Source organism: Bombina bombina, chromosome 4 (assembly GCF_027579735.1).
Source record: "Bombina bombina isolate aBomBom1 chromosome 4, aBomBom1.pri, whole genome shotgun sequence".
In the NCBI taxonomy this organism is placed as follows: Eukaryota; Metazoa; Chordata; class Amphibia; order Anura; family Bombinatoridae; genus Bombina; species Bombina bombina.
Genome location: NC_069502.1, coordinates 253,273,088 through 253,283,417, shown reverse-complemented (window position 1 = coordinate 253,283,417; position 10,330 = coordinate 253,273,088). Strand labels below are relative to the sequence as shown.

At 38.9% G+C, this 10,330-nt stretch overlaps 1 protein-coding gene across 1 annotated transcript in view; it reads left to right on the top strand.

Annotated features, from left to right (window-relative positions):
* The window catches only part of LOC128656156 (FERM, ARHGEF and pleckstrin domain-containing protein 2), a 243,117-nt gene that overhangs the window by 213,056 nt on the left and 19,731 nt on the right, over positions 1-10,330 (top strand). Inside the window, exon 9 of the mRNA XM_053709896.1 lies at positions 8,292-8,387. Coding sequence (XP_053565871.1) covers positions 8,292-8,387 — 96 coding nt within the window. The remainder of the gene's footprint in view (positions 1-8,291; positions 8,388-10,330) is intronic.

Below are 10,330 nucleotides of genomic sequence, written 5' to 3'. Positions count from 1 at the left end.
GGCCCAGGGGACATCCTTCTTGAGGTCATCCTGGGAGATTGTGACCACGGACACAAGTCTGTCAGGATGGAGAGCTGTTTGGGGTGCCAGAAGGACACAGGGTAAGTGGACTCAAATGGAGTTGACTCTGCCAATAAATTTTCTGGAACTTCAAGCGATATTCAATGCTCTGAGGGCATCCTGATTCATCAGATTCCAGTCGGACAATATTACCTCAGTGGCTTACATAAACCATCGGGGGAACGAGAAGCTCCCTAGCCATGAGGGAAGTATCTCGGATTCTGGAATGGGCAGAGACTCACAATTATTTGCTCTTATCGATTTACATTCCGGGTGTGGATAACTGGGAAGCGGACTTTCTCAGCAGACAATAGTTTCATCCGGGGGCATGGTCTCTCCATCCCAAGGTGTTTGCGGAGATCTGCAACAGATGGGGGACGCCGGAAATAGACCTCATGGTGTCAAGACTCGACTTCAAGCTACCCAGATATGGGTCGCGGTCCAGGGACCCACAGGCAGAGCTGATAGATGCCTTAGCAGTGCCTTGGGAGTTCAACCTAATTTATATTTTTCCACCGTTGCCACTTCTTCCTCGAGTGGTGGCCCGCATCGGATGCAAGCTTCGACCATTCTGATTGCTTAGTTGTGGCCGTGGAAGATGTGGTTTGCAGATCTGGTGAGGATGTCATAGTCTCCTCCATGGAGGTTGGCCTTTCGCAAAGATTTGCTGGTTCAGGGTCCCTTTTTACACTAAAATCTCAATTCTCTGAGGCTGACTGCGTGGAGATTGAACGCCTAGTCTTGGCCAAGAGAGGTTTTTCTGAGAGAGTAATTGATACTCTCATCCAGGCCAGGAAGCCGGTCACTCGTTGCATTTATCATATGGTGTGGATGCCCTACTTATCCTGGTGTGAAGAACATGGATATCCCTGGCACAAGGTTAGGGTATCCAGGATTCTGGCCTTTCTCCAGGATGGACTGGATAAGGGTCTTGCCGCCAGTTCCCTAAACGGATAGATTTCGGCGTTATCGGTGCTGTTGCACAAGAAGCTAGCAGAGCTTCCTGATATTCAGTCCTTTGTTCAGGCTCTGTCTAGGATCAGACCTGTCTTTAGAAATTCTGCTCCTCCTTGGAGCTTAAATTTGGTTCTTAAGGTGTTGCAGAGGGCTCCGTTTGAGCCTATGCATGTGCTTGACATTAAGATTCTTTCCTGGAAGGTTCTTTTTCTTCTGGCTATTGCATCGGCAGAGTCTCTGAGTTGGCGGCCTTGCAGTCTGAGCCCCCATACCTGTTTTTTCACGCTGATAAGGCGGTGCTTCGCACTAAGTTGGGATTTCTTCCCAAGGTGGTGTCAGATCATAACGTCAATCAGAAGATGATAGTTCCTTCCTTGTGTCCTAACTCTTCTTCGTCTAAGGAAAGGTTACTGCATAACTTGGCTGTGGTTCGAGCCTTGAAGTTTTATCTTCAGGCCACAAAAGATTTCAGACAGACTTCGTCCTTATTTGTGGTGTATTCAGGAAAGCGTAGGGGGCAGAGGGCCTCTTCCCCTTCTCTGTCTTTTTGGTTGAGGAGCATTATCCGTTTAGCCTATGAGACAGCGGGACATAAGTCTCCTCAGAGGATTACGGCTCACTTAACTAGAGCTGTGGCCTCTTTTGGGCCTTTAATAACGAGTCCTCTGTGGAGCAGATTTGTAAGGCAGCTACTTGGTCCTCCTTACATACTTTTACAAAGTTTTACAAATTTGCTGTTTTTGCTTCGGCGAAAGCTGTTTTTAGAAGAAAAGTTCTGCAGGCTGTGATGCCCTCAGTATAGGGTACACCTCCTTTTATCCTCCTGTTTTTGTTCAATCAGTGTCCCCTAGAGCTTGGGTATTTGTTCCCACAAGTAATGAATGAAACGGTGGACTCTCCTCCCATTAAGACGGAAAACATAAATTATGCTTACCTGATAATTTCATTTCCATCTGTGGGAGGAGAGTCGACTGCTCCCGCCTGTTTGCTCCGGTGGGCGGACCTAAATTTTAATATTATTCTTCTGGCAACATTTATACCCTGATATTTCTCCTACTGTTCCTTGTTTCCTTGGCAGAATGACTGGGGGATGAGGGGAGTGGGGGAGGTATTAAAGCCTTTGTGGGTGGGGTGTCTTTGCCTCCTCTTAGTGTCCAGGTTCTTAATTCCCACAAGTAATGAATGAAGCAGTGGACTCTCCTCCCACAGATGAAAATGAAATCATCAGGTAAGCATAATTTATGTTATTGCCTATTCCCCCAGTTTTGCACAGCCAACATGGTTATATTAATACACTTTTTACCTCTGTGATTACTTTGTATCTAATCCTCTTCTGACGGCCCCCTGGTCACATGACTTTTATCTATTGACTTACATTTAAGCCAATTAGTGCTGTGTTGTGCACAACCCACAGGGGTGAGCACAATAATAAGCTTTCCCTTTCATGTTGTCTTTTTACAGTCTGGAGTATCACTTAACAAGTATGGTTTCACTCTCCTTCATACTGTATCCATGGCTCGGTTCTTTTATACCCTAGTGTATCCTGTGAATCTGAGTGTCACTGTTTTGAATTAGCAAATACATATAGAAAGTGCCCAAATTAAGAAATTGAAGCAGACAAGCACGATATTAGTTCCTGGATAATTTTTAAAGGGACATTGTACAAGAAAAAATCTAGCATGTATAATTTTGATGGAATATAGTTCTGTCAAAGGGATCGTATATACCAATTTTTTTATATATCTGCATGTAATAGACACTACTATAAAGAAGAATATGTACAGATAATTATCTAAAAATTGAGTATAAAACCTTTTAAAAAATTACTTAGAAGCTCCCAGTTTATCACTGTTGATGAGGTTAGGCTGAGACACCTGCTGAGAGAGCAGGGAGAGCAGGTGTCCCCCCAGCATATGAGAAGCAGACATCTGTAGGCTTCAGTCTACATCTGATACTTTGGGGCTTGGTTAGGACTCTGAAAATCAGCACAATGTTATTAAAAAAATATGCAAAACTATACATTGTTACAAAAACACTCCTAGATGTTTTTTTTTTTATAAATGTATCATCTACGAAAATAACAATGTTTAATTTCATGATTCAGATAGAGCATGAAACTTTATACCACTTTCTTTTTTACTTCTATTTTAAAATTAACTTCATTCTCTTTGTATCTTTTGTTGAATAACAGAGATGTAAAGTAAGGAGCCTGTATATGTCTGGGGTACTATATGGCAGCAGTTTTTCAAGAATATTATCCATTTGCAAGAGCGTTACATGGCAACACTGTTACCTGCCCTGTAGTGCTTCAGACCCCTACCTAGGTATCTCTTCAAAACAAAATATACCATTAGAAAGAAATACATGTGATAAAAGAAGTAAATTGGAAAAAATAAATAAATTGTATACTCAGCCTGAATCACAAAATATTTTTTTGGGTTTCATATCACTTTTAAAGAATTTACCAGGAAATGCATCACTGTGTACACTGGCACTCAACAGCTCACTGGCTTACAGGGGCTTAATTGGCTTATTGAGCCCAGTAACATCCATTTCATTTAAAAAAAAAAATTGTTCCTGCTTCTAAAAGAGTTTTTAATGTCTTACAGTGTTTTTATGCTAGTGGGACATTTCCCATTTTCTCCACAAAGAGAGCAATCTGCCTCTAGTGGTGAGTTGTAAATGATGCACTTCCTGTTAGTTTTATGTGATCTTTTAGATGATAGAAAAAATTTGAGTTTAATGTTATTTTAACATTGCCTGGACTAATATAGCGATATATTTCAACCCCTCTGTGTATGTGTGTGTGTGCCATGCATAATTATCTTCTGCTGTATGTTACCATTATAAAATGAAAAAAAAGATCGCTTGGTGCATCATCATCATTATTAGGTATTTGTAGAGCGCCAACAGATTCCGCAGCGCTTTAAACGTAGGCGGTATACAAGATAGCATTTATAGGGATCAAATGGGTAGAGGGCATCATTGAGGGATCTGGAGTAAAGTGAATGGCGTTAGATCAGGAAGCCAATATAATTTTGTATCTTTGAAAAACAAGAATGCAGGTATGAGACAGTGAAGTCCTCACACAGGTCTTGCAAACCTTTCTTTGTGGATCATAAGTAACCTGATCTAGACATGACAATTCATACTCCTCGTCCATGGATCTATCAGCTTTTAGACCTGCCTGCTGCATTACTTAAAGGATCACTTAAGTCAAAATTAAACTCTCATGATTTAGATAGGGCATGCAAAATTGTAAACAAATTTCCAAATCACTTCCATTATCAAAATGTGTGCAATCTTTTTATGTGCAAACTTTCTGAGGCACCAGCTTCAACTGGGCATGTGCAAGATTTCACTGTAAATACGTATATGCATTTTGTGATTGGCTGATGGCTGTCACATGATGCAGGGGGTTGGAAAATGTAACTAAAATTTGTCAGAAAATAATCTTTACGTTACATACATCATTTACATTGTCTTTTTATTATGCATTTGTTAATTATGCAATTCTACTGTATTTTAAAGGACATAAAACTCAATTTTTTTTCTTTCATGATTTAGGTAGAACATACAATTTTAAACTACTTACCAGTTTACTTCTATTATCTAATTTCCTTCATTCTCTTGGTGTTGTTTTTTGAAGGAGCAGCAATGCACTACTGGTCTCTAACTGAACACATGGGTGAGCCAATGACAATCTGTATATATTTAGCCACCAATCAGCAGCTAGAACCTAGGTTCTTTGCTGCTCCTGAGCTTACCTAGATAAACCTCTCAGCAATGGATAACAAGAGAAATAAGCAAATTAAATACTAGAAGTAAATTAGAAAGTTGCTTACAATTGTATGCTCGGTCTGAATCATGAATGTCTTATTAAGACTTTACTATTCCCTTTAATGGTGCTTTAGCTTCTTCAGACAGCACACCTGAGATCTGTTTCACCCAACATCCTGGTTGATGATCAGATTGACCATGGTATCTTTACACAAACAATTATTTCTTGTATACTTTTCAATAAGAATTTTACTGCATGATTTACACTAGCATTTTTCTTTTAATATGAATTTGTAATGCACATAATTAGTAGAATTTCAATGTGTTCTTTAATGACTATTTTTACTTTGTACTTTCAGTGCACTTTTAAAACGGCTAATTGTATTAAATATTAATATATCTCCTCTTCACATACAGAAATGCAGGGTATGCCCCTTAATAAGATACATTAATCTTAAGGTAAATTTACCTTTCGACAGTCCTGTGAAAGACTGTTGCACTGACAAAAAGTTTAAAATCATCTTGCCTGAGATGTTAGAGATTCGTGCCCTCCCTTGCAGTTTTTTTTTTTTTTTTTTCTCAAATTTCCTTTATTGTTGTAAAAGTACATTACAAACGGTGGAAAAACAATACAGTTAGAAGAATGACATGAAGTTATGAGTACATGTTGGTCTTTGCACGTCTAATACACTTCGTAGCTATAATTAGGATAACAAATCATTTGTTTACTGTGACGCAAGGTAGTCCTCCCATATAAACTTTCCATTCAGTTATCGTGGGGACATTCAAGTTCTTCCATAATTGTGGTATCGGCTGCTTAACCCCATTTATCATTATGTATAACAGTTTTAATCTCAATTTACATTTCAATTTAGGAGGATAATTAAAAAGTAATAACAGTGGATCTAACACAATCTCGAAGGATATACATTTTTCCATTTCTCTACTAATATCCACCCAATACTGTCTGATATACGGACAGCTCCACCAGATATAGACCATTGATCCCACTTCGCCACAACCCCTCCAGCATGTATTATCTACATTAGTGTATATCTTTGAAAGTCTAAGCGGAGTAAGGTACCATCTATACAAGTTTCAGATTTGTTTCAGTAATACTTAGCGAGGAGGGGGATTTACCCATATTGGTAAAGATTATGGCCCACTCTTTTTGTGAGATTTCTCTTTGTAGTTCAGATTCCCATACCTTACAGTAAGCGGGTAAGGATCTAGAGTGGTGGTCAATTAACAATTTATATAATAGTGACAGACCTCCCCTAGTTGAAGTTTGGGAGTAGCAGATGTTTTCTAACAAAGTAAGGGGTCTAAATAGGCTAGACTTCTGTGGGTTATGATTTATAAAATGTGACAGTTGCTGACGTATATACCAATCATTTGCGAACAGTTCCGCTATATCTTCCTTAGTTTTCAATTTACCGTCATGTGTGAGTGCATGGACGGGAATAAGTGAGTTAATGGTAGATAAATCTATCCTGGTGGGCTGTCGTCCCAATGGGATCTCAGGGTTGTGCAGAATCGGTGTTAGTGGGTAGGGATTCAATGAGATACCTGTGATCCTATTAGAGATGTAATCCCAGATTTTAAGTGTTTCTAGCAGAATTCGGGGGAGTGTTTTGCTCATGTTCCTGTGTATCTTGTTGATCCAGCATATCCCACCTACATTGGAGCAATCGGCTAATTGTTGTTGCAACCCAACCCATTCCTTATTCTCCCCATGTTTGCACCAGTCAATAACTTGGTTGAGAATAGCTGCTTGTCTATAATAGGCTTTGTTGGGTAGACTTAGTCCCCAATTCTTTCTATTTCGATACATAATTTTTTTTTAGATATCAGTGGCCTTTTGTTATGCCAAATATATGTGCTAACAATATTTTGTAGGGTATTTAGAGAAGACTGCGGGACTGGAATGGGTACTGTTTGAAATTTGTAAATAATCTTTGGTAGACTAGACATTTTGAATGCCTCCATCCTTTTTTTCAGATGCTTATTCAACTTGATACTTTTCTTTCTAGCCATAATGCCTCAGTATTATTTCCTCTTATAGCAACGTGCCCAGGGTAGGTATTTATTCTATATTAGATTGTCCAGCCCTTAATACAATGTATGAGTGCTGTTATGTTTCCCCTTGTTATAATTCTCACACTCCTCTTTCCCCCACCTGCGGAGCTGTCTTTTTCTGTGTGTTATATTTTCTGTTTTTATGTGATCCTCAGAGGTTCATTTGCCTTGCATTGAAGGGGCAGGGAGCCATTTTTTTGTTTGTAGTCTCCTAATTCCTTTATCTTGCAGTCAGCGCTGTGCTCAAATGGTATGATGTTGCGTGTGTTAGGTCATCGCCATTTTGTGGCCTACTTTAGAGATCCTGCACTAGTACATTGCGGTGTGTGTCGTACAGGGGATCAGACCTATGGTCAGAGCAGTCTGCTATGCAGGTAAGCACTATAATTGTATAACTAGTGATGCAGGGTTTATTCCACGTGTTTGTGCGGTACTCTTACCGAGTGTGCTGGTATTACTAGTCCAAGCAGTCTCCTGTTCCGTTCCTCCGTGTTCCACGCCGACGAGTGAACCGCTGATGCTCGATTGATGCTGCCACCCTGCTTCTGGTTATTTGAGCAGTCGTTTCCACTGAAACTTGTAAACTTTGGGTCGCTGCAGCTTAAATTATATACTTTGAAAGTGCCTGACAGCTCTGGATTTACGCAGCCATCTTAGCTGCGGCCAAGCTCTGCCCCTCCTGGAGTTTTTTTTTTTAATCATTACATTGTGTAATGTTGCTTTATATGTATTTGTTAATGATAATAAAAAAAAATCTGAACTGTTACATTTTTGGAATTCTTGGTGTCATAGACCTGAAGATAACTTACTGGTGTCCCAAGATTAATACAGTAAGGGTGCCCCAAAATGAGCAAGGAAAAAAAGGCGGAAGAGAACACTTAAAACTGTTTCTCAAAAACTCCGGCATGGAGAGAAATTATCAACTTATATTACTGAGCTCCCTATATTGTTAAGTGTCTCCCTCACATAAAGAACATTACTGGACTCCCTTTATGGAGATACAGTTCCCAAGTTAAAAATTACCTTTCATCAATACAAAGGTATCTAATAGGATCTTGCCAGACCAGAGAGGTTTAGAGAATCTGACCCAAAGAATACTTTTTATGCAAAAAATCAAAAATGTATATTTTGTATTCACTTGTTTAGAATATAGGGCCTGATGATCAAAAACTTGCCACCATATAGAGATATCGGGCAAAATCTTTGGGGGTTGTTATTGAGCATCATAGTGTAATGTATGTGTGTCTCCTTCACACCCAGAACTAAAATCCTTGATAGACCTTGCAGTACTGATGAGGCTTTTTAGATAATCTTGTCATAGTGAAGAGCTGTAGATCATCAGGCCCATAGTCTAACTGATATATTTGCTCATTCTAGTGCTCATATTCTTTTTTTTTTTTGCCTCTGTTAAACAGGGTAACACAAAAATTAACACATTTAACTGGTCCAAGATAAGGAAACTGAGCTTCAAGAGGAAACGTTTTCTAATTAAGTTGCATCCGGAGGTTCATGTAAGTAATCCAGATAAATTCTTACTGAAGAACCATTGTGCGCACACACACACAGATATTAATTTTCATCCTTTATGATGTATTTAAACTGTTCTGTTTTCGATAAATCTTAAAACCAGTATGTTTAAAGCATAGAGAGTCCTAACAAATATATACATTTTATTTATTTGTAACGCCCCACTATATTGTGTAGTCGTTAGTACATTACATTAAACTGATGTCTAGAGTTACAGTCCACTCATCAGAACTGATGAGAAGGACGGCCCTGCTTTAAAGGGACATTAAACCCAAAAATGTTCTTTCATGATTCAGATAGAGGATACAATTTTTTAAAAGTTTCCAATTCACTTCTATTATCATTTGTTTTATTCTCATGTTATTCTTTGTTGAAGAGATACCTAGGTAGGTAGCGTGCACATGCCTGAAGCACTACACGACAGGAAATAGTGCTGCCATCTAGTGCCCCTGCTAATGTATAACATTGTTGCAAAACTGCTGCTATATAGTGCTGAAGACACGTGCACACTCTTGAGCTTACATTTCTGCTTTTCTGCAAAGGATAACAAGAAAACTAAGAATATTTGATAATAAAAGTAAATTAGAAAGTTGTTTAAAATGTTATGTTCTATCTAAATCGTGAAAGAAAAAAAAAATGGGTTTTATGTCCCTTTAAAGAGCTCACAGGTTAGAGGGTTAAGCATAAATGAGATGAGTGGCCTAAGTGTTGGTTGTGTGTGTGCTTGTAAAATGGCTTGTAGTTAAACCTGGATTGGGACGATGCACCTGCATGTTTATATCGATGGAATAGGGCAGTGATGGTGAACCTTGGCCCTCCAGATGTTTCAGAACTACATTTCCCATGTTGCTAAACTGGAGCCTCAATGTTTGCCATCATTGGAATAGAGTGCTGAGGAACTATTATGAGTGTAGGTGGTAGGCTTCTCTGAACAAGTGAGTTTTCAAAGACCATTTGAAGCTTTAAAAGAAAAGTTCCTTAAAGTAAGTGCAGCACAAGAGAAGTCTTTAAGACAGAGAACAATAAATGTTAGTCAGGGGTAAATATAAGGGTTATTTTAGCCATATCTGAAGATAAATCGGGGAACCATAGTTGAGTGACTTTTTTCATCACTTTGTAGGTTAGGTAAGAATATGCAATTTTATTAGTGTATAGGGAGGAGTAGTAGGGATTGAGAGAAAGGGGGTGTCTGTTGGTGAAGTTAGATGAATAAGTCTGGCAGAGGTGTTCATGAATGACTGGAGAGAGAAGAGATGGGTGTGTGGGAGTCCACTATGAAGTAGGATACAATAGTAAATGCATTTAAAGAAAAAAATGAGCAAATCAATTTATTGGTTATGTCTTGTGTGAGGAAATGGTGTTCTAGAGATATGACATGAAGGACTGAAACAGGATTTTTTAAGTGGTTGAATAGGAGTAATGAGATAGCAGCAATTGCTTCTATGTGCTAGTAGACCTTGTGCCTTCAGAGTTCATGTGAGGATTCTGGTGTGGGATGAGAATAAGTAGAAACTCAGTGTTTTGGGATGTTTCGTTGCATGTCATTTGAGGACAGTCCAAGAAGAAACTGCTTAGAGACATCTTGCGACCTGGTTTAGTAAGGAGAGAGTAATATATATGGAGAATATAGACCCAAGGACTGAACCAGGTTCTCCTCAGGATCTTTTCAATGGATGCACCACCCTGCTGATTTTACTGGCCACTCAGCTAAAATTTAAGTCCGTATTGTGGTAAATTAAACTAATATTAAATGTTTTCGATTTATTAAATTATGCAATTTGTGCTTTAGATAAAAGCATGTTATAATATTACAAGTATTACACTGCCCTCACCCAGCAATTTTCTGTGGAGAACACTGAACATTGTTCTCCCACAGACAGTGGGTCAAGATCAGAAAATGTGCCATTGAAGGAGACTCTCTTTATGA